General features: G+C 37.8%; 1 protein-coding gene across 1 annotated transcript in view; it reads left to right on the top strand.

The window, feature by feature from the left end:
* The first annotated feature begins 1,335 nt into the window (after positions 1-1,335).
* LOC149211835 (uncharacterized) overlaps positions 1,336-26,175 on the top strand; it is a 299,240-nt gene continuing 274,400 nt past the window's right edge. Inside the window, exon 1 of the mRNA XM_089391597.1 lies at positions 1,336-1,680. Coding sequence (XP_089247723.1) covers positions 1,606-1,680 — 75 coding nt within the window. The 5' untranslated portion in view covers positions 1,336-1,605. The remainder of the gene's footprint in view (positions 1,681-26,175) is intronic.

Below are 26,175 nucleotides of genomic sequence, written 5' to 3'. Positions count from 1 at the left end.
TGGAAATGCTTGGAACATGAAGCCCCAAAATAATCGCTACATTGGGGGAAAATTTGATCTCTCTCTCTCTCTCTCTATATATATATATAATTTTCCATGAGAAATATCTTTATATTCCATATGAAAAATATAATTTTTATATCCTTGAAGGACTACTCAGACAACAATGTTTGAGGCCATTCCACGAAATATTCATCATCAACTTGACATGTCACATGCAAGATTTGAAGGGCTGATTGACATCATGCTTGCTTTGGGAGTTGTTCAAGGTATGCCTTGTTTAACAAGCTTCTTCCTTTTATCTCTTTGCCATTGCTCCTATTTTTCTTGCTTGGGTTGCAAGATTTTTTAGTATTTTTTGCAATCCTTCACAAAATCACCATATTTGTGGTAACTTTTGCACTTAAAGGTAATTGCCTGACTCTAATTACCTAATTAGGAGGACTGTGCATGGGAGCCCCATTTCAAGATCTACTTCCATGCATATTATGGCATAGGAAAACATACTATCTTTTAGTTTAGATATATTTATATAGCAACAAAGAGAATCCCAAATACTTCCATTGTGTCTTCATTTCAACAAAGAAGAGGGTTGTATGGCTAATAGACCGAGATAAGGATGACTAAAGAGACACCTTGCTCAATATTGAAATCATGTGTCCAATGATTTAAATACATGAATATTGGTGCTCAAGAATATGATTTTCTCCTAAAAATTAAGTCTTTATCTTCTTATTTTCCAAATAAAAAAGCATAAAACTCATAGCTACAAAAACACTGGATCTAACTTACCCTTAATCAAAACCTACCATTATTTTTTAATCTAAATTGCTATAATTATTAGAGAAAGCCAGATATTAATAAATTAACCTATTAACCCAAAATTTACCAACGCTAACACCATATATCTTCGAGTCAAAATAGAGAAAAAGAGTAACAATTTCCATCCTCCTTATTTAAAAAAAAAGAAAAGGAAATGGATTAAGTCTTCATCAATATCCCGAATACAATGACAAACTTCTAAAATACTATCTCAAAATAAAGACTTAGGAGAGGAATCCATAACCACAACCAATCCCAAAAACACTCATAACGAGGTTTTCTCAACTAGAGGATCTTAACATTTCCATGGAGGGGACGCTCAATAACCACTAAAAAGCAACCACACTCAAGCATAAGATTAACCACGGTCAAGCCAAAAATTAACCATGCTCAAGTCAAAAATTGAATTTATCATGCATTGAATTGTCGTTTAGTAGTTACTATGAGGGGCCATTTGTGATGTGGGATATTACAACTGCAATAGCCTTATTAGACTAAGTTCAAAAACTCATTAAACACTTTTGAATGTAAATTCCTCAAAATAATTAAATTGGAAAAGTCGAGATTGAAGTACTTCCGTGGCTGGAGAAGTTTCAAGAGTACAGGCACCAACGGAACCAAAAAGTTCATTTTCATGGTATATTCCCACTGCGGAAGCAGTTTTCTTCGGGGCCTGTCAAATCCTGTCATGATGGGGATTGGTTTAAGCCACTGCAAGATCGATTAAAGGCTTAAAAGAATTTTTTAAAACCCGAAAAAACATCTAATCTCTGCAGTCCCGCGATGGATAATAGCTCCTTGATCGCGGCATTCAAAGAAGCAACTAAATCTGGATGGTCTCTGCAATCCGATGTCCAGGTAACTCTCCCAATTCCGTAATTTTACTGCCAGTTTTCATATAGATGATTCTCTTTCTAAAATTTTGCCGTGAATTTCGAAAACCATCTTTCGGCCGTTAATGTATAGTTATCCTCCAGCAAACCCTAAATGGCCACTTCACTGTATCATAACTCCATCGTTAAATTTACTCCCACGAAATGACGAGTTTGATATTTTGTGGATTTATGTGGCCGAACACGATTGTACAGCTGCCGGTGCCTACCTCTTACTTTCCAACAGATTCGGAATTTATCTCTTGGTCCAATTTTACCGCTTAAGCACATTGATCGGCACCATTTAACATGTCGAAAACATCTGCAAAATGTAGAATCTGGTTCTTTTGAGTTGGCGAAGCGCATAACTCAAAGTTGAGGTGCACGGGTTTTCATCTGACTTGGGATGTTTTCACCGACAGTAGTTCTTTTACTTTATGACTTCGCTTATAACGGTCCCAGTTCAGATTAACGACTTCCGAAAAATATTTGAATTTCACCGAATCTCCAGTTTTAGTGGGGAATTTAATCGGCCAGACATTTTTCAAAATTGCTAAGAATTTGTTAAGCCGTGTTCTTTTTCTGAGATTAAAAAATCTCGAGAATACAAACCACGCATGTCTATATATGTATAAAACCTTGTCCTTGAGTAGATGTTTTTGCATATTTTCATGGCATATATTTAGTCTCTCTGTCTCAGTCATATGTATCTCTCCCTCTCTCCCTCCTCCCTGAGTCTCTCCTTCCTTCCTCTCTATCACTCTCTCACCCCTTCTATCCCTTGTCTCTCCGGTCCACCCCCCCTCTCTCTATACCTTACCCACGTTCTCTTTCTTTCTCACTTGCTCTCTCCCTTTCTCTACAACTCTCAATCCCTCTCTCTTTTTCTCTTTTTCTTTTCCCATCTTTCCCTCTACATCCCCATCCATCCATCCCTCCCTCACTACTTCTCTCTCTGTTCCCCTCCCTTACCTTCTCTCCCTCCCTCCTCTACCACTCTATCAACCTCCCTCTCTCCCCTCCGCACCTCCCTCCCACTATCTCTCATGTTCTCTTTATCTCCTCCCCTCCCTCCCTTCCACCATCTCTCTCACTCTCTACCCCCCACTCACGTCCCTCTCCCCCTCTATAACATTGTTTCTCTCACCTCTATCTCCTTTCCCCTCCACCACCTCCCTTCGCTCACTTCAACTAACTCTTTCTCTACCTTGTTATGACTAGCAATATTGAATCCTACTGATTCTTGTTTTGGGTGATTCATCTCTTGATAAATCTAGCCACCCTACACTTATTTGATTTGGTAGAACCCTAGACTTGTTCTGGAAAACCCTAACTGAAGGGTAAGTTGTTGTGAATGTTTGAAACCCTAAACTAATTAGGGATATTGTGAAATGCTAGTTGAAGTCTTTATTGATGATTTCATGTTTGGGATTTTGGTATGATCGAGAAATCCTAACTTGTTAAGATGGAATGATAAGATCTAAAATCCCAAAACCTTTGAAGTTTCCACATTGGAACCCTAGCTCATTGGGGTTTGGTGGAATGTGTGTTCTACATTGGAACCAAAACTCATTAGGGTTTGGTGGAATGTGTGAGCAAGACCCTATTGTCTTAGAATTGATTTACTTGGCATGTGTGTGTTAATCCTACTATAATCAATATGTTTGTATGTCTAACTCTTATTGATATTTGTGAAGTTGGGTTTGACTATCTCATGACATGAAATGTATTTGAATGGTGATAAAATCTAGGCATATAGAGATATGTCCTTTTGATTGAATCCCTAGCTTGGTCTAGGTCAGATGTATTAATGTTATTGGACATATGATATGCTTATGAATTCCTAGATATGTGTGTTGACCTAGTCATTGATGGTCATGAGTCTTAGGATTTAATGAAGTCCTTGTTTGAGATTCTAGGATGTTGATGTTTGGAAATATAGGGTGTTATCAATGTTTTAAAACTCCGACTCCGGTTCGGAAACTGCTGAGGGTCGGCTCCGACTCAGACTCCGACTCAGTATCAACTCGATTGGTTTGATTTCAATGACTCGGTCGTTGTGAAAAATACATTAAATATTTATTTTTTTATAAAAATCGTAATTTTAAAGATTTTCATTCATGTTTCCAAACAAAAAGCTTTAGAATATAGAGAGAAGACAACATATGATCAAAGTAGGCTCATGAATATCCATTATATCAAAATGGCACCCAGTGCACTGTCCAATACAAAGTTCATACTTAGTCACCAATGCCAGGATTCTTTTCTGCCTCAACCTAAGGACAATCACTAGACTACAACAACAATAATACCAATTCTTTGCCCCCAATGAAGTCTCAAAACCCTTGATTTAATTCTGGTCAAGCTCCAGAACAATCAAAGGTAAATGTGTATTTATTAGTCCATTCCCAGAACGTTTGCCTTTTAAAAACATTGTATGGCTCAATGCATTGTTTCAGTTTTCTAATTCATGCCACTAGGATAACCTTGTAATTTTCAAAAGTTTCTCATAGTGATAGATTACTTTAGGGCTATAAATATGCAATAAACAACAACCCAACCATTGATATGTAAGAGGCAGAACAACTTTTAACAAATGTGCTTCAGGATTTTTGTCAAAGAGTCGAGCCGACCGAGTTGTTACCGAGCCAACCGAGTCATTACCGAGTCGGCCGAGTTGTTATCGAGTCGACCGAATCAATGACTGGCTCGGTAACAATTCGGCCAACCGTTTTGTTTCGGCCACCCAGCCGACCAGGCCAGGCATTGGATCGTTCTGACTCGGCCTAGTCGGAGTCGACTCGATCGTTTTTTAAAACAATGGGTGTTATAGCGAGACCCAAGTGGGGTTAAAAGTTGTTTAGTATGTGTGATATAACAATTTGAAATCTATTAGATGATTGTTGAAAAAATGAAAATCTAGGGTTTGGCAGTGAAACCCTAGTAGTGACATTGTCTAGTGTGAAATATAACAATCTGAGATTTATGCATGAAATGATTGTTGAGATTGGAAATCTAAGGATTTTGAATTAAACCTCAGTCAAAGTAAAATCTCTGGAATATGATGATTTGAGATTTATATAAGATTGTTGAATTTGTGAAAATGGAATTCTAGGGTTTTAGAGTTGAACCTTAGTCGAAGTATAAATCTCCGATGAATGTTGATTATATGACAATTTGAGATTTGTGAAGAAATTGTTGAAATTTGAACTTTTGGTTGAGTATGATGATTGCTCGGAAATCTAGGGTTTTCAAGTAACCTTTCAAGTAATCTAGGATTGGTCATGTTAGTGACTGATTGATGGTTGATTGAAAATCTAGGGGTTTGGAACTAACCCTAGTGGAAGCTAGTCAGGTTAATGACTAAGCTGTGATTGACTTTGATTAATTCTTTTGTATGAAATCTAGGATTTGTATGAATCCCTAGTGAGGAGTCTAACACATGTATTTTGGAAGGTTGTTAGATAATTTGTAGATCCATATTTGTGTGAATCGTTTAGGGTTTACTATATGTTGTAGTAAGGTATGTCATACCTTTGGAAGACATATTGAAACCCTAGATGGAATGAGTGTTGTTATGAAATAGTCTAGTGTGTATGACAAAGTCCCTAGTAAGATGTTGAAGAGTATATATTTCTTGTTTATAATTAAGTCTGGGTATATGATATGAATAAATTTTAAATGCTTATGTGTTTTTGATATGGCTAACATCATGCTTTTATAGATTTGGTTGTACTTGTTATCTAAGTTGTGCAGGTACACAATCTTCAACTTGGTGAAGATGCTCGATGTAACAAGCAAGCTGTGCAGGTAGTAGGTACACAATCTTCAACTTGGTGAAGATGTTTGATGTAGCAAGCAAGTTATGCAGGTACACAATCTTCAACTTAGTGAAGATGCTCGATGTGACAAGCACGCTGTGCTGGAGCCTGGTACACAATCTTCAACTTGGTGAAGATGCTCGATGTGACAAGCATGATGAGGATGATAATAACTCTGATGAAATGGTTGGAAGGCACAAAAGATTCTCCTGTGTCGAATAAGAAGAAGCTGATCTCCTAGAGGAAGCATGAATAGAAGAGATCTCCCTAAGATTAAGAGGGAGTCCGGATAAAGAGGTGCTTCCTGGTTGAGAGGGAGTGACAGATAGGGTTCTTTGCTTCATGTGTCATGCACTAGCCCAGGACTAACAACCGTAAGTTTGAGTGAAGGCAATGCATTTTGAAGTGTTGCTGAAAGAAGATAAACAGGATTTGATTGAAGAATATGTTGCTTCATATGAAGTAGGAAGAAAAATGTATGATTGAGGAATCTTTTGTCAAAGATTCGGTTGATAATCCTACTATGGAAAATTGAGAAGCAACATCTGTTGTCAGTAAGACCTCGGAAGTTTGTATTTGATTATGTACATGTGAAATATTGGGGTTGTGTTTGTACAGGTGAATCTCGATGTGACAAGTAAGCTGTGTTGGAGCTTGGTACACAATCTTCAACTTGGTGAAGATGCTCGATGTGACAAGCATGATGAGGATGATAATAACTTTGATGAAATGGTTGGAAGGCACAAAAGATTCTCCTATGTCGAAAAAGAAGAAGTTGATATCCTAGAGGAAGCATGAATAACAGAGATCTCCCTAAGATTAAGAGGAAGTCCGGATAAAGAGGTGCTTCCTGGTTGAGAGGGAGTGACAGATATGGTTCTTTGCTTCATGTGTCATGCACTAGCCCAGGACTAACAACTGTAAGTTTGAGTGAAGGCCATGAACAGGAAAAGGAAATTGGAGAATGCATTTTGAAGTGTTGTTAAAAGAAGAAAAACAGGATTTGATTGAAGAATATGTTGCTACATATGAAGTAGGAAGAAAAATGTATGATTGAGGAATCTTCTGTCAAAGATTCGGTTGATAATCCTACTATAGAAATTTGAGAAGCAACATCTGTTGTCTGTAAGACCCCGGAAGTTTGTATTTGATTCTGTACATGTGAAATATTGGGGTTGTGTTTGTACAGGGGAATCTCGATGTGACAAGCAAGTTGTGCTGGAGCCTGTACACAATCTTCAACTTGGTGAAGATGCTCGATGTGACAAGCATGATGAGGATGATAATAACTCTGATGAAATGGTTGGAAGGCACAAAAGATTCTCCTATGTTGAAAAAGAAGAAGTTGATATCCTAGAGGAAGCATGAATAACAGAGATCTCCCTAAGATTAAGAGGGAGTCCGGATAAAGAGGTGCTTCCTGGTTGAGGGGAGTGACAGATATGGTTCTCTGCTTCATGTGTCATGCACTAGCCCAGGACTAACAACTGTAAGTTTGAGTGGAGGCCATGAATAGGAAAAGGAAATTGGAGAATGCATTTTGAAGTGTTGTTAAAAGAAGAAAAACAGGATTTGATTGAAGAATATGTTGCTACATATGAAGTAGGAAGAAAAATGTATGATTGAGGAATCTTCTGTCAAAGATTCGATTGATAATCCTACTATGGAAATTTGAGAAGCAACATCTGTTGTCTGTAAGACCCTGGAAGTTTGTATTTGATTATGTACATGTGAAATATTGGGGTTGTGTTTGTACAGGGGAATCTCGATGTGACAAGCAAGCTGTGCTGGAGCCTGTACACAATCTTCAACTTGGTGAAGATGCTCGATGTGACAAGCATGATGAGGATGATAATAACTCTGATGAAATGGTTGGAAGGCACAAAAGATTCTCCTATGTTGAAAAAGAAGAAGCTGATCTCCCAGAGGAAGCATGAATTGAAGAGATCTCCCTAGGATTAAGAGCGAGTCCAGATAAAGAGGTGCTTCCTAGTTGAGAGGGAGTGACAAATATGGTTCTCTGCTTCATGTGTGTTATGAAACCAGCTCAAGAAAAGATAGATCAACGCCTTAGAATTCAGCCTCTTCGAGGGGGCAACCTCCTTTACATTACATAAATGAACAATTCTTGGATGATTCAAATGACAAAACCTCCTTTCTATATATAGGAGTCTAAGGAGTCACAATATAATCCAGCCGACCTAACAATAATAATATAAAGCCACAAAAATAACAATAGAGGGATTCTATGGGGCACAGTAATAACAATATGGGGGCAATAGGGGCACAACAATATTAATAAGGGGTATAACTACAATAGTAATGGGGTAATCACTAGTATTATAGGGACCCAACATGCCCCTCTCCTTCAAAAAAGTGTTGTCCTCAACGCTTGAGTAGTTCTGGATACTTCTGCATAAAATTCTCATCCTCCCATGTGGAATCTTCAGCGGATAAGTTCTTCCACTTGATAAGATACTCTGAAATTGATCGATTTCGTAGCTGTCGAGTTCTTGTTTCTGTGACTGCTTCCGGTTCCAATATAATTTTTCCTTCCTCGTCAAGTTCTGGCAATATTGTTTGAACTGGGAGCTTGTCGCCTATAACCTTCTTTAAACATGAAACATGGAAAACTGGGTGCAATCGAGAAGCTGCAGGAAGCTCCAATTTGTATGCCATAGTACCAATCTTTTGCAACACCTTGTACGGACCATAATACTTTGGTGATAATTTATTATCCTTCTTAGCTTGCTTGAGGGACATTTGCTTATATGGTTGTAGCCGTAGGAATACCCAATCACCTACATCAAAACTTCTTTCACTGCGATGTTGATCTGCCTGTTGTTTCATTCTATTCTGTGCCAACACGAGGTTATCCTTTAAGAGTTGGAGGACTTGTTGTTGATGTTCGATGTGATGTTCCACTGCCTGAACCTTAGAATTTTCTCTTAAATATGATGTGATGGATGGTGGTTGATACCCATAAAGTGCCATAAATGGGGTCATTTTTGTTGCTGTATGGAAGGAAGTGTTATACCACCATTCAGCCAGAGGCAACCATTTGACCCATTGTGTCTGTTTATCAGATACAAAGCAACGAAGATATCCTTCCAAACATTTGTTTACTATCTCAGTTTGCCCATCAGATTGAGGATGATAAGATGAGCTATGAGCTAACTGAGTACCAAGACAAGAAAATAATTCTGTCCAAAAATTTCCAGTGAAAATGGGATCTCTGTCACTTACAATAATCTTTGGGTTTCCATGTAGCTTTTGAATTGTTTCCATAAATGCAGTAGAAACTGTACTGGCTTTAAATGGATGTGATAATGCACAAAAGTGTGCATACTTGGTAAGTCTGTCAACTACCACCATGATGACACTCTTTCCCTCAGACTTGGGTAAACCTGTGATAAAATCCATTGAAACCTCCTCCCAACGTTGGCTTGGAATGGATAAAGGTTGTAATAGACCCGGTGTCTTAATTGTTTCAACTTTATTTTGTTGGCAAACCAAACATTCCGCCACAAACTTTTGAATATCTGATTTAAGGCCATCCCAAAAAAATTCCTTCTTAACCCTGTGGTAAGTTTTTAAAAATCCTGAGTGCCCTCCTAAGGGAGAAGTGTGCAATTCCATAAGAATCTTTTGTTTTAGCTGGGAATTCTTACAGAGGTATAAGCGATCTTTGTACCATAACGAATCATTTTGCCAGCTAAATGTATCAGACGTACTGGAATCTTGTTGTAACTTTCGAATAAGTGCCCACACTTCTTCGTCATTCTTCCATTCCTCCCTTGCTTCGTTTATCCAATCTGGTTGGATAATAGAAATGGCGCACAACAATGCTTCCACATCCTCATCCTTTCTTGAGAGTGCATCTGCCACCACATTTTGCTTCCCTTTTTTGTAGATGATTTCAAAGTCATAACCCAACATCTTTGTGACCCACTTTTGTTGCTCTTCAGAGGATAATCTTTGTTCTAAAAAGTATTTAAGGCTATCATGATCCGTTTTTACCTTGAAGTGTCTTCCCATTAGGTAGGGTCGCCATTTCTTAAGTGCATGGAGTATTGCCAACATTTCCTTCTCATAAATAGCTTTGCTTAAAAACTTTCCCTTGATTGGACGACTTTCAAAAGCAATGGGTCTTTCATCTTGCATTAGAACAGCACCAATTCCATTTCCTGAAGCATCACATTCCACAATAAAGGTTTTTGTGAAGTCCGGTGTAGCTAAGACCGGTGCTTGGCACATTGCCTCTTTAAGATGTTCAAAGGCCTTTGTTGCTTCTGGAGTCCATGAAAATGCATCTTTCTTCAATAATGTTGTTAGAGGTGCTGCTATTCTCCCATAATTCTTAACAAACTTGCGATAATACCCTGTCAACCCGAGAAATCCTCGCAGATGCTTTATGGATGTGGGGATTTTCCATTCCTTAATGGCTTTAATTTTGCTAGGGTCTACCTTAACTCCTTCATGAGATACAATATGACCCAGATATTCCACCTCCTGGACTCCAAAGAAACATTTGGATCTTTTTGCATATAATTGTTTCTCCTCCAATAGTTGTAGCACCCTGTCAACATGTTCAACATGATCCTTCCAAGACTTGCTGTAGATTAGTATATCATCAAAAAATACTAACACAAATTTTCTAAGGAATGGTTTGAAAATTGAATTCATCAAACCTTGAAATGTTGAAGGTGCATTGGTAAGGCCAAAAGGCATGACCAAAAATTCATAATGACCCTCATGAGTTCTAAATGCTGTTTTCGGAATGTCTTCAATCTTCATTCTGATTTGATGATATCCTGAACGAAGATCCAACTTGGTGAAGTAAATTGATCCATGCAATTCATCCAGTAATTCATCAATGACAGGAATGGGGAACTTATCTTTAATAGTGAGCTTGTTGAGCTCCCTATAATCTGGACACATGCGCCATGATCCATCCTTCTTGTGCACCAATACTACTGGAGCAGAGAAAGAACTTTGACTCGGTTGAATTATACCAGCCTCTAGCATTTCTGCAACCATACGTTCAATTTCACTCTTTTGGACATAGGGATATCTGTACGGCCTGATGTTTGGAGGAACACTTCCTGGAATCAGATGAATAGCATGATCATGATCACGCATAGGTGGGAGACCTTTGGGAGTCTCAAATACCTTGGAATGATTGTCCAGGACTTTTTGGAGATCTGGAGAAATAGATGATTCCGATGTGGAAACATCTAGCGAACATAATTGTGCAATTACACCTCTTTGCTCCTTTTTTAGAAGCTTTGTCATACCATTAGAGCTGATTATCTTTCCTGGTTTCCCTGCAATACCCCTTAATTCAACTTCCTTTCCTTCCGTAGAAAATTTGATGAAAAGTTCTTGAAAATTAAAAGCTATTGTACCCAAGGATTGTAGCCATTGGACTCCTAGTACAACATCAGCACCTCCCATTGGAATGGAAAGCATTGGGCTAGTCAATACATATTCTCCCATGGATAGCTTGATATTATGGCACTTTCCAGAGCAATTTATTGTTCCTCCATTTGCAATCATCACTTGACACTCTGGTGCTGGATATAGGAAGCAATTCAATTCTTTTGCTACCTTACAATGAATAAAATTGTGGGTGCTTCCTGAATCAATCAACACTATTACCTTTTTCTTCTTGATTTGTCCTTCTATCTTGATGGTTTGAGGAGTGGTAATTCCTGCCAATGCATTACAAGATATGGTCGGATTTATTTGTTCTTCATCTAGGCTTTGTTCCTGGAGTATATCCTCTTCTTTTGACCTTTCTTGCTCCTTTTCTTCTTCCTCTTCACAATCTATGTAGAATAATTTCTTCTCAGCACACTTATGACCTTTAGTGTATTTGCTATCACAACTGTAACAAAGCCCTTTTGCTCTTTTTTCTTCCAATTGTTGTGGTGTCAACCTTATAGGTTGTGGAAGACTAGGGGCAACAACACTTCCGTCTTTATAGTTGTGAGTGGTATGCTTCCTGGTTGCCATAATTTTGCTTTCCATTTTTCTTGCTAACCTGAATGCCTTCTCTAATGAATCAGGTTCCCAAAGGCGAACATCATGTTGGATATTATCCTTTAAAGACCCTATGAACACATCAATCCTATGCTCCTCTGGAATATCTTTTACCCTTATGTTCAATTTTTGGAACTCCTCAATGTGCTCCATTATTGAACCCTTTTGTTTGAGACTTATCAATTGGCTAAAAAAAGTGTTGCTTTTTGTATCCTCATAATGTGCTATCAATTCTTCCGTAAAAATTGCCCAAGTGATAAATTGTTTACGAGAGCAAAGCCATTGATACCATACAAACTGATTTGGTTCCAAATATAAAGTTGCCATACGTACCTTTTGTGTGTTTTGCACATTATTGAGATCGAAGAATTGCTCCATCTGTAATATCCATGTGGCGGGATCCTTGCCATCAAACTTCCTCATATCGATTTTTGGAACATGGTGAGTCTTTGATCCAACATTAGAGTCTATGGAATCATGATTAACATTTCTTTTGTTCTCATCATGAGTTTCCTTTAGTACCCTTTCACCCTTAGTGACCATTTCTTGTAGCAACTTATTCATATTTATCTTCAATTCTTCCATCTTATCATCCATGCCATCAATTTTAGCGTCCATGCCATTCACCTTAGCTTCCATGCCATCCATCTTAGCTTCTACACCTTTCTTTAAACCATCCATCTTAGCTTCTACATCTTTCCTTAAACCATCCATTTTAGATTCTGTTGCTTTTTGTGCAAGTGACACACGTTGCACTTGTTCTTGTAATTTTGATATATCATATAGCATTTCTTCTTCTTCTTCATGAGTCATGCTAGAGCTTTCAGGTTCCTTACTAGGTGTTTGCATTTTCTTTCCTCGGGGCATCAGTTACCGATAATAATGCTCTATTATGCCCTTTGAATTCCTTCAAAATAAATTTTCAAACCAAGCTTAAGCAAAAATTTAAGAAAATCTACACACCTTTTTTCACTTTATAGAAGCCTGATATTGAATCTGATGTATCTCTGTAATTTCGGATCATCTAGTTCTGAAATTGCGACATGTAGTAGCCTTCTGCGTCCTCTTTCCAATGCCACAAGTCTGACCCAAATTGGATTCTCCAATGAAGAGTTATGTGAAATCTCCCATAGTGACTTGCTTTTAGACTAGTTCAGTAGAGCGAACTTGTACGACGTGCCATGAGTCACTGTTTCAACCTTTGGATCTGAAACACGCATACAAGAAACTACAGTCCGTCCTCTTTCTGTACCTTCTTACGAAATTTCAATCCGATCCCCAGAGAGAGTTATGATGATTTTTCCCAGGTCACCTGTTCTGAATGTGATTCAGGAGTCTGCAAAAAGACCAACTTCCTCAGATCATATCTCCACAAATATCGCGCAAAAAGCTCTGAAATTCGGACCCAAGGTTCAGCGTGATTTCTTCTCAAATGGGTTTTTTTTGCGACTTCTGAAACGTCACAGAAAAAAAGTTATAGTGAAAATGCCACGATGACCTGTTTGGAGCAGCGAAACCCTAGAATCCAAAGCTCTGATACCAAATGTTATGAAACCAGCTCAAGAAAAGATAGAAAAGATAGATCAACGCCTTAGAATTCAACCTCTTCAAGGGGGAAACCTCCTTTACATTACATAAATGAACAATTCTTGGATGATTCAAATGACAAAACCTCCTTTCTATATATAGGAGTCTAAGGAGTCACAATATAATCCAATCGACCTAACAATAATAATATAAAGCCACAAAAATAACAATAGAGGGATTCTATGGGGCACAGTAATAATAGTATGGGGGCAATAGGGGCACAACAATATTAATAAGGGGTATAAATACAATAGTAATGGGGTAATCACTTGTATTATAGGGACCCAACAATGTGTCATGCACTAGCCCAGGACTAACAACCTTAAGTCTGAGTGAAGGCCATGAGCAGGAAAAGGAAATTGGAGAATGCATTTTGAAGTGTTCCTGAAAGAAGAAAAGCAGGATTCGATTGAAGAATATGTTGCTGCATATGAAGTAGGAAGAAAAATGTATGATTGAGGAATCTTCTGTCAAATATTTGGTTGATAATCCTACTATGGAAAATTGAGAAGCAACATCTGTTGTCTGTAAGACCCCGAAAGTTTGTATTTGATTATGTACATGTGAAAGATTGGGGTTATGTTTGTACAGGTGAATCTCTCGAAGGATTTGATAGCATGCTGGTTACCAATCAATTTGATTGGGAGAGATTGGTTATTCTTGATCTCCTGGATCAAAGGGTGTTGAGGCTTTTTGAGTGAAGCATTGCCTGAGAAGACATCTGGTTGGCACTTAGTGCTGATGTCTGGGTCCCGAAGTTGGAAATGTGGTGGTTATTATTGAGCTCTGTTTTAGAAACACACTTGGATTTTTGGGTTGGTGGTTAGCAAGTAAGCTTGATGCTACCTAGAGGGTTTTGAAAGCTTGAGTCCACCTTAGTCCCACCTGGATAGATTGCCTTGGTTAGGAATCTAGTCCGTGGCATTGTGGTGCCTAAACTGTTGAGTCACTAGTTGGATAGATTGCTCAGGTCAGGAATCTAATCCATGGCATTGCGGTGACTAAATTATTGAGTGATTGGTTGGATAGATGCCTTGGTCAGGTATCTAGTCCATGGTATTGCGGTGCCTAAAAGTTCTTCATGGTTCATATAGTTTGAGACCTTCCATTGTATATGTACATTATGAATACTTCCCTAGTTAAGACGCAGTGATGGAAAAAGTAACTATGTTCAGTCTCAATAATGTACTTGAGTCATTATGTAATGTTCTTGTCAAAAAAATAAAGAAAAAAATTACTATTATTACTATTGTGACTTATTAAAGCATGGGTTACATGCTTGGGTCACCATGGGGACTTCAAGGATTTATTCCGAGTCTACAGAATTATTGTACATTTAAAGAGACCCTTCTTGGGCTTTTGAATCATGTAAAAAGGTTAAGTATCGAGTCAAATATGAATTATGTAATCTCCACACCATGTTGGCCTAAGAGAAGATCAAGTCGGCCTAAGGACCCATTCGACCCCACAAGAAGCTTATAAAAGGAAGGATTTCAAATTCATTTGGTGCATCACTTCTCATTCTCTCTCTTGTGGGTAGAAGTGCGAAAATTTGTTTGTTGGGCAGAAGTGCGAAATAGGAAGTTGGGGAAGTCTGTTACCGGGAAGCCGAAGTGAATACGAGTTTGAGGGAGTCTAAGGAGTCAAGGAAAATCGAAATTTTGGTGGTGGTCTCTCTCTGTTTCATGCTCTAGATTGGGAGAATGAAGTCTCCCAAGTTGGACTGCTGCCAGAAGCTGTTAGCTGCTGCAAGTTGTTGCATAGTCGAAGTTGCTGGGAAGAGATCAATCTTCTGGAGGCTGACTTGGTGTGGAGGGAAGCTCTGGTCAAGGTCTAGGGTGAAGAGTCTCAAAGAATACTATTGAAAGGAAAAATTACTTTGACTGGGTTGTCCCCTTGAGGGGGGGTTTTGCCCCGGCATGTGCCTACATCTTGTGTTCATTGTTTTATGTGCTACTGCTTTTGGTAATTGCTTGATGAACTAAAGAAAGAAGATATAAATAATCGTAATAATAAGTAACATCACAAGTAATTATCAAGTTCGAGAAAATCTTCACTGCCTTTCTGATTTTCCAACACTTCAGACCTGAGTTTATTCCAACTCACTTGCATACATTTAAATATATAGATGGCTTAAAACATAGTTTATTTGAAATTCAGTTTTACATTTCCTAATGTAATAGTCCTTTTATAATCCCTATATTGATAACTAAAGTGTTCAATCACCACAAGTGGTTTTAAATTTATATGTTTAAACATTTTTCTTGGGATACTATTCACACATGCTTCAGACCTGAGTTTATTCCAACTCACTTGCATACATTTAAATATATATATATATGGCTTAAAGCATAGTTTATTTAAAATTCGGTTTTCCATTTCCTAATATAATAGTTCTTTTATAATCCCTATATTTATAACTAAAGTGTTCAATCAGCAGTAGGAAACCCTAAAAAGCTGAACATTTTAATCACAATTTTTGTTAAAATCTTATTAAATTCTACCCTTGATTTTGGTTCTAAGAAAGAGGTCCTATAGACAAGACTGGTCAAAAAGTATATTAAGAATGAAAATGAAAACAAAAACTAAACAGTTAGGTGCCCATTTTTTAGCATGGTTTGATGATGACAAGTGCGTTGGCCACTGAGATCACTCTATTTAGCCCCAGTTATTAGTGTCACGGGAGTCTGGCACCATATGGACTGTAAAGATGATACTCCAATCTCTGCATCCAAACTTCCAAAGAGAAGACATCTTCTACATGTACAGCTATTGGTTAATATTTACTGTTTGGAGCCAAGGACCAAAACATTCAAATAAATGCAGGAATGATGCCCATATATGACGTAAGTATTTCCACGAAAACTCAGTATCATTTAGCTTTTAGAAACCTAGTGTTTTTTTTTGATTGAAATGTTGTCAATGAACTCCAACAGGAGACATGTGAGATATCACAATATGGTAGGAGCATCTCACAAATTATGAAAGCACCACTTCGGCTTAGTATCTGTGCATGGGGGATATTTATCTTGCCAATGTCACCTGGAACTTGTACCTGACTCAATCTGCAGTAAATAGTACTTTTGTAGAGGTGGACCAGGCTACCACCCCACTAGAAGAAAACATGTCAGTTGGGGAGTAAAACCCTGCTGGGGGCAAAAACAACATCACACTTTCACTGACCAGGGAAGCCCCTGTCGGAAAGAAACATAATTTTGCAAATGAAAGGGAATGCATTATTTTTTTTGTGAATTTGATCTGTATATATATTAATTCTTATATCAAGGAATGGGATCTCTAGTTTCTTTGTAGAGACCAGAATGTTTTTTTCAAGACTCCAGTCATTCATTTTTTTCTTAGCTGGAAGTAGTTGTGGTATGATTGACCTTGTGAACAACAGTGGATTTGGAAAGCTTGATAAGACTGGATGCCAAGAAATTATTGTAGTCTTAGCTATCCTGCCTTTGACTTCATTGTAGTTACTGCCTGGGTTGCATCTTAATCAAGAGGCATTTGATTGCTAATTACTATTGAAATCACTTCAATTTCTATTTTCCCATGCATCTATTTTTCATTTCAAGCTTTTGAGTGTTGAGATGTGTGGTCTTCATTAACCTTCTCACTTTGGTTGACCATGTTTTTGAGTTGGTTATCCAGACACCAACTTTCACTTGTATTTTAGTGGCCTATGTTTTATATCTTGTCCATGGCCAGTATTTTTGAGGAGTTGGGTATTTATAAGTCCACTCTAATCTTATATTTGAGCTTCCTTTCTGGCCGCACTCTCTTAGGTGCATATGTTGGGTTTTAAGTATGTACGCAACCACACCATTTGATTTCTCTCAGTTGTGTTCAAGCTCTCAGATTATATTCAAAATTTTAAGCTTTCTTCTCAACTATGCTTTATCAGGTGTATCCGTGTTGGGGATTTACGCAACTGCTCCTTTGTTGTGTTTGAGCATTCCTAGTTGTGTTCGATTTCTCTTAGATATATGGAGTTGGCTCTTCCTGCTATCTTTTCAGCTACCACTGATATTATTAGAGGCATCTACTTCCATATCTTCTCTCTTATTGGATGTTCCTTCCGACATTTGGATAGATTAGTGGCTCTGTTCTTCTAGTAGATGTGTGGCATGGCTGGGGTATATCTTCCATCCCTTGTCCATTTGATCAATAGGGTAGTGATAGTGTTTTCAAGCAGATGAGCAGTTTTGGTGGCAGCCTTCTTTCAGCGAATGAACAATTTAATGATCACTTTCCTTCATGGGTTGAGTAGATCAGAATTAATTTTTATACACGATGTTTCTTCTGGCATTTCTTTTTCACATGGTAGTTTATTATTGTAGTCCCCTAGATGATGAGCAGTTTGGTGATGATATTCTTCTAGTATTTTTTTTAGTTAGCTAGACCCATAGGGTTTTGGACCAATGACCTTCACACAATGGGTGCCTTAACAATGCAATCTATCACCAACTGCTCTACACCCCATGGGCTTTTTCTAGTAGTTTATTGGGTCCCCTTTTGCATTGAGCTAGGTCATGACAAATCCATTCCTTCCAACTATGGGCATCTCTTCATTGAGTTGGGTATGCCGACTCACTTTATGCCCTCTCCCTTTTGTATATATGGTTCTCTCCATCACTTCTTTATCATAGGGACAGATCAAAGTTCATATTCCATTAGATGATAAGTAGTTCAATGGTGGCAGTTCATGAGGACTTGAGTATTTCTGTGTTGATAATGGTTGGGCATTCATAAGCCCTTTGACATTTGTATTGAGTCGGGTCCTTACAAACCCCTTGCGTCTTATCACAAATATGATTCTTCCTCTATTGAGTTGGGTATGCCCTCTCCCTTGTGGTTACTTGACAATATGGATAAGCACTTAAGCTGCATGAAACTTGGAAACAGGTATGGAATTTGGAAATGGGAATGCTTAGAATGTGACCTCCTCCCCCCACTCGTCCTTTAAAAAAAAGAAAGAAAAGGGCTACATTGAGGAAAATTTAATACTGTATATATATATATATAGAGAGAGAGAGAGAGAGAGAGAGAGAGAGAGCTTATTATATATAACACATTATCTTGTAGGGGATAAGAATGATACATATAAATGGTATTTACTATTTAGTGGAAACCCCATGTCTATATTAACTCCCACAAATGTTTACATTATTAAAAACACAAAAGCAACATATATAGATGAGGCTATCCATCCAAAATCAACCTTTATATATGAGACTATATATACCAAAATAAAACATAAGCCAAATCCTAATACATATCCATACCATCTTCATCCTCATCAACAAAATAGAGTATTATTCTTGTTCAATAGAATTTGAATGTGGATTGGAAGAGGATGGAACTCCACTTCCACTTGCATCACGCTCAATCTTAAAAGTAGTAAGAGATGGTTTCAAGTCTGAGGATTTTGGATCCACATCCCAATCTTTATGAGGTCCACTTGTATATTTTTCACCCCTACTAGACATAAGGTGTAGGTTCGAATGTGCATATACAAGATAATCAACCTTATTTGATCCCAAATTGTTGTGCTTCACGAAATGAATGAAACCATTGGTGCTTCAATTCCTTCCTAATTATGAAGAGATTACCACTTGTAAGAGAATGTGAGTGGCAAGGTTTTGCAAATCTACACCATTTTCCCCATAATAAGTCCACCATTTAACTGGGTCCATGGTCTTCCTCTCATCCAGAGATAATATGTTTGAAAAGTCTTCCAATCCAACAAAAAAACAACCAATTTTTTCTCTCATGTTAGTTTGTATAGAAGTTGAAAACAACCTCCGGAAAGATTTTTCTTCAATCCATTGGTCACCTCCCTTTCGTTATGCAGGGTCTTCATCTTCCCATTGCTTTGAGAAATGAGGATTTCAGTTTTCTTTTTTTGGATTCAAAAGCACGTGGCAAAGAGTGCAATGGGATGTTGGATCCATTCTACCATTGAACAATGATGGACTCACAAACTCTATAAGATTGACATCAACAATAAGAAGAGAGGGAGCCTTTTATGAAATAGTTTCTATGAATTTCTCAACTATGGTATCCATGGGGTCATAAAGCTCTTCAAAGAAATTTTTTCTTGTCTCTACCTGTTGGAGAAGCTCAAATGTAGGGAATGTGAACTTAAGGAATAGAGTTATCTTGCTCCACCAATCCTCATCAATCAACAACCTATGCCCCATACCTCCCCACTTTCATTCTAGGCATCTTTAGTCAGCCGAAGTCATACCCACCTCACTAGTGTAGTTTTGACCTCAAATAAGGTGGTGCAACATGATGGAGTTTGAGGCATATCTTTTCTCAAGAACTCTAATTTGGAGTGTTCTTAGTGTATTACTTAAAAGTTAATATTGGTGGTGGTTGGTGATGAATTTTTTGATGCCCCTAGTTTATCCTATCTCGTGATCTCCTTAATCCATGGAGTTTTGGCCTCAAACTCTTCCAACATAATTTTAATTATGGGAAATGCAAGGATTCCAAAAGCTATGATTATATCTAAATTTAACAATCAAGTCAACAACTTTGTAAAAATGTGTATTGGTTGAGCCTACATGCTGAATAACAACAATTAATATTTCAACAATGAAATTGCTATCTTTAACCTCACTTGAACATTCTCCTGCTTTCAAGAACATTGCTTCTTTTGGTGGTTGCACTGAGATTGATTGATGGCCTATGCATTGTATTAATCTATGAGCTACTCCATGAGCAATGAATTGGTCTTAAAACATCTTTAAGAAGTTGCCTCTCTTTCTTGATCAAAATTGTTGGAACTTTTTTTGTAGTTTGGTCCCTTGAGACTTCGAGCGGCTATGTTAATTTCCCTCACTAGTCCTTCCAATAGGGAGATCGAACCACATCAAAAGGGTTACCACAAATGTAGATAACTCTTTCCACTCTTGTCTTGGCTTCTTTCTTGTCTTGAACATTTAATATTTTCACCAGTTTGCTCTATTGATGTGTGGTTGGGGCTTTTGATGACCCTTTTCAACTTGTGCCGCCATAATATTCCTAATGGAAAAATTAATAGTAATACCAAAACAATGTACAACGAATAGTGAAATAAATAAAGGACACAACCACAAATTAGAACACTAGAGATACTAGCCAAATATTCTGAGCCATTTTATTAATGAACAGGGAACGGGTACATAAAATGCACTGAAATGATAGAACCTGGGCTTTCCAAGCTAGCTATGCAAAATGCAGGTGATATATCTCAGACCTAGATGAGGAATGATCCATGACAAGAAATGCGCATTGCTCTAAAATAATTTGTTGTTGGTTTCTGGCTCAAATAATGATCTCAGGGTCAAATACTCCTTAGAATGCTTTGAAAATTTAGCCCTGGACTCCTCTTCCAAAACCCACAAAAACCAGAAGGGGTTTAACTCCACTCCAAGCAGCAAGGAAGCCCTCCAACAAGTGCATCGGACCCAAACAATCAACTGTGTGCGCCCTACAAGAAATTTGCTTGTTGGAAATACTTCTAAACTCTTGGTCCAAAAAACTCCTTCCAATTAGAAAATTAGCCTCCAAAGGCCTCACTCCTTGACGACTTAGCTCCCCTAACAACTCTACTCCAAGGCCTGTGCAACCTTTGCTCAAGTGGTGTTGAGAAATGAATGCTTATAGGAATTAGGGTTTGATTCCTCTTTCTTGATAATTACTTGTGAATTATGTTGGCTTCTTTTACTTCTTTATTAGTTATCTTTCATCAAGTAGTTACTAAATTATGTGTATATGAAGAACACAAGAACTTGAGACACAAGATGTAGGCGCCTAGCCAGGGCAAAACACCCCTACAAGGGGAAAATCCAGTCAAACTCTTCCTTCAGTAGATTCAAATCGAGATGAGACTTATGAACTTCGTAGACCTAGTCAAAGACCTTCTCCAACCACCAAGTCAGCCCTTCCCTTCAATAGATGATCCCTGTCAAAGTCTCCAAGTGACAATTCCCCAACAACATCTCCAGTCCAGAATTTCGGTTATGAGCAGCAGAACTTTGACCCCTAGCAACAAAATTTCAGACCTGCAATAGACACAAAATTTCGGCCCTAGCAACAGAATTTCACACTTGTAGTAGACACAAAATTTCGGCACCAACAACTGCCCAGAAACTTCACATGTGTGAGAGATAGATAGCCCAGAAACTCAAATTAGGTCTTCCCAACAAATTTCATCCTTCTCCAGCTACATCATTATCTTTTCTGCCTCTCTTCCTCGAAGATCAAACTTGTTGAGTGAATGCTCCAAATAGGCTGAATTTCCTCTCTTTATATAGCCTTTTTGCTGGGTCAAATTGCTCTAATGTAGGTTGACTTCATGGGGATAGGGCCGACTTGGTGTGGAGGTGACAAATAACCTTTTTGACTAAAAAGTAATTATTTTTACATGATATGCCCAAGATGGGTCTTGTTGACCACTTTGTGTCAACGACCCCATAACAGTACACCCCTTTTTTCGCAAAAGGGATCCATCATGTTCGAGTGTCTATGCCATTTAGAGTTCATCATCAACTAACAATTTTATGAATATGTCAGCCAATTCTTCATATGTAAAATGTAAATACTCTTAATATGACTGTGCCTGTATGTAACAACCTAGGTAAACCTATGGTTTTGGTGACGATCTCCATTCTAGGAGGCTTTTTGTCTCACTGACTCATTTGTGTTTCTAGACACAAATGATCAGCAAAGTTTTTCCCTCCACTCTTACCCGAAAGCTAGAGTGGATTTTGTTGCTAAGATTTTAGGCAAGTCTTAATTTTTTCGATCGAGTCTATGTAAAAGTGATTTGAGAATAATCCTAGCTAATTGGCTAGATTATTTTATTACAAGTCACTTGGTCTACTGGATTATATTTTGTGTCGCAGAAATGGGTATTTTTTGAGGGTCTATAATGAACGGGTTTTCCCCCTTCATGTATTAAAATGTAAAATCTTGATGTAAAAAATATTTAGTGCATGGTCCCTCATAATTAGACACCATGGCTAAGTATTAGAGGGTTGGAAAAATAATTAATCCCCTCATAAGTCAATTAATTAAATTTTTTGGCCAAATTAAATTAAAAATCCTAAGCCAGAAATTTAATTAATTTTATGTCCTAGGTAAATTTAAATTCTCCAAAGGCAAAATTCGTGGGTCTTAAAAAAATAATATTTTAAAGGTCCCGGGCCAAGGGAATATTGAAAATTTTAAGAAATCTTGGACCCTTGGACCTTGGTAGTTAAGTCAAAGTCAATTTTTTGAGGTAATTAACTCAAAATTATTATTTTTGAGTTAATTAAAAATGAATTAAATGAAAAATTCGAAATTCCCAAAAAAATAAAAAAATTTCGGCGAATGAGATTAAAAGATAATCAAATATTTTTCAACGGTCGAGATTACTTTGACGGGGATCAAGCGAACTAGTTGTTGGAGAATTTATCTATAAATTAGAGGTCGGTGTTAGTCTAATTTTCATCCGATCTTTGAATTGTGTACTAAGCTCTCAAGTTCTCTTGTATATTTTCTGGAATTAATGCAAAAGTCTTTGGGTCACAACTTGCGGTGGTGTTCCTCTTCATGAATCTATGGTAGTATCGTTTTAATTTCTGCAAATATTATTTGAAAATCACAAATCAATAGCTCTCTTAGAATAATCTGAATACAAATATCTTATTCAGTTTGTTGGATCTAGGGTAACATTTTTAATTTTGATTGAATTAGCAGGTATCTCTATTTCTTCAGAATTTTATTGTTATTCTATTTCTCTACTTGGTTTGATGGTTGATCTAGTGTTTGCAGAAGATCTCTAAGGTTTTCATTGAGCGTTTGGGGATAGTCCTCGGTTGGACCAACCAACTCTCAACATATATTTTCTGAAGAGCCTACCTCATACTAACTTCAAGATTTATCTAAAGATTAAATTTTTATGCATGAAGTTTTTGGGCTAGTACCTCTCTAAAAAACCAAAATCTTTTAAATATTTTGTGGAAAAATTGATAGATCTGGCTAGTAAGAGCCTTAGATCTTTAGATTTGGGAGCGAAGTTGGACTCATACTCCTAAGATCTGATAGATCCACAACCCTTGTGCATAGATCTGTAGATATTTTGTATAGATTTGTAATTATCTTGTATAGATCTGAGATTTTTTTTATTTGGGTCTTATGGTTTTATTTATTCTTTGTATATTTTGGGATTTGGGTATTTTTTGCTTTTGTTTTGCAGTTGTAGACCTGAAAGAAGAATTTGATTTAAAGCCAAATCTAGACCCTAGAAGGCCTGAAGGCAGCCTCCGCTCAGCTCTTAGCCTTCTCCAAGCCACGACTGCTACTCTTCAAATCTGCTGTATCCTTCCACGCAGTCCCTCCTCTTCTTCGGCAGCTGCATCCTAACCCTCATCCGCTGCCTTCTTTGCTTGCGGCCCCTTATTTTTAGCCCTCCTTTGGCCTGCGGCAAGCCTATCTTAGGCTTGCGTTACCCTTGCATAGGCAGGTTTCCTCACAGCCTTTCCCTCTCCTTGCCGTGGCTTCCCTCAAGCCCGCAGGCTCACCTTATCCCTCCGCTCCACCTTTCTGCTAGACTTACCTGGGCTGCGACATCCTTTTTCTCCCTCTTCTCTCCTTCCTCTCCTCGCTGCCTTCTTCCTATATCAATCTCCTCTCCTTGCCAAGCCTGCCCTTTACCTTACCTACAGGCCTTGCGGCCTTCCTACCTACATCTACCTCACATTTCCCTAGCATATCCTCCCATCCGCTGCTACAGCAGCCTCCCTTCAGGCCTTACTGCCTTCCCTTTCTTGCTGCCATCTCCCTGCTCGCCTCCTTGCTGTGCTTCCCTTTCCCTCAAGCTGTCTGTTAGCCCTCCTCTTCACAAGCCTCTTTTGAGGCCTCTGCCCCAAGCACAGTGGCACTTTTTTTGAAAAGGATAGAGCAGTCTTCCTTGGGGCTCTTCTCCACCAAAACATTAAGGTAAGAGATATTGCAACAGGATTTTCTAAGATACAAGGCACTCTAAACCTTGGTGGCATTGACATATAAGTTGGGCATGCATTGCAATCTAAATTTATGATTGTTGCAAAATTCTGTGAACACATATTAAAATCTGATTCATTATCCCATCAAGTACAAAGGAGGGAAGATAAGTAAATCTGAAAATCATTGGTTCAACAGTTACACATGTTCCCACACCAAATTTATACTTAAAAAGTTGATTGTCATTAACATTGCATTCAGATTTAATTTTTAAGGTTCATCATAACAATGATTGCATTGTTTATTTGGGCATAAGTTATTGAGCTTATTTCATGACTGTTGTATCTCTTTTAAGACTACATTATCTTTAAAAAATCTTTTGAGTAAGTGCTTGTTCCATTGCATCTTACATCTCATTTTCATCATACTAGCATCCCTCTGCAACATTGTTATTTTGTAGCTTGATATCATTTCCTAGCAAGTACTTCTATTTATCATTAAGTATTGTTGTATAAAGGCACTGGTCTAATATTTCTATTTTGTGGTTTGCCTAATCATGCTTAATTGATCTATCTTAACATTACTTATATCATAAATACTTCCCTTAATTAACCAAGTTACATCATTAGCAAATTGCCTTGCCATAGAATCTAGATCTCCTAGACCTTGTTGTTTTACAAGTCTCTCATCATCCATTTGCCTATAGGGACTGTTGACCACTACCGGTCAACTACCCATGCAGTACATTCCCCTTTTCTTCGCAAAAAGGGGCAGCATCTGATCGACACGTCCGTGCCATCCTTCAGTCATCAACAACTTAATCCTTTTTGTAAACCCAGTCTGCATGTATGAATTGTAAATAATCTTAGCAGATATGTGTCGTTTATGTAAATTTGCCTAGGTGGACCTAACTTTCTAATGATGATCTTTGTCCCGGAAGGTTTTTCGTCTCACCGATCCATGATCGGCAGAGTTTTCCTTCAAACCTGACCCCAAAGCCGGGATGGATTTCGTCATTAGAACTTTAGGAGAATCCTAGTGTGTTAATCTGCTAGATTATAGTTGTGTCGCAGAACTGGGTGGTTTATGAGGGTCTATGTTAAAGTGGGTTTGTCCCCTTAAGATGTAAATTGTAAAAGTCATGACATAATGTGTCTTGAGGGTTGAAAAGTGTTTTAAATCCCCTCATGAGTCCTAAGTCCTAGGTCCTAGGTGATGTTTCCAAAGGTTTAGTTCAAATGATCCATTTCATAAAATAAATAAAAAAAAAAAAAAAAAAATTTTTAAAAATGAAATAAATAAAAAATTCATAAAATAAAGCAAAAACCCTAAATAATAAAATAATAATATTTTTGTTAATGCATGCAAATTATCATTTTTTAATAAAATCGACGGATGAGATTAAGAGATGTCTTGATCCTCATCGACGGTCGAGATCGCTTCAACATGGATCATTCGAACTAGCCGTTGGGATCATTTCCTTTATATAGGGTCTTAGGGGGTCATTTCAGATCATTCGATCTGTGAGTCTATACTGAAAAAGCTCTCTTGTAATCTGATTTCTAGTTAATAAAAGAAGACTTTGGGGTCCAAATCTTGTTGGTGTTACTCTCTGGAATTGCTGTGAGATGTTTATTTTTCTGCATATTTCAGTTTTCAGCCATTAATAATAGCTTGTTTTCAGAGTATTGTGAGCACAGGTATCTTGTTCACTTGCTAGGGTTTGAGTGTTGTTAGGGTTTCTGAAATAATGGCAGGTATCTCCATTATTTCCTGAGACCTAGCAGCATTCTTGCTCTCTTTATTGATGGTTGCTTGAGTTGTGCAGGAAATCTTTAGGTGAAGGATATTGGTGGGCGTTTGGGGAAGTTCTAGGCTGAACCAACCGACTCCCACAGGCTTTTCTTTGCAGAGCCCAGCTGATTTTGGCCCTGGGTTAATCATTTAAAGTTTATTTCCTGTTTTACATGAGAGATTTTATTCCTGTTCACAGCATAATTCAAGTCTTATGATATTTCGAAAGCGTCACTGCAATTATTGTT

This window comes from Pinus tabuliformis, chromosome 1_1 (genome assembly GCF_031772625.1).
Source record: "Pinus tabuliformis cultivar Carrire ecotype Pingquan chromosome 1_1, CPIR1, whole genome shotgun sequence".
Lineage (NCBI taxonomy): Eukaryota > Viridiplantae > Streptophyta > Pinopsida > Pinales > Pinaceae > Pinus > Pinus tabuliformis.
Note: the sequence above shows the minus strand (reverse complement) of the source record. Positions and strands in the feature narration are given on the sequence as shown.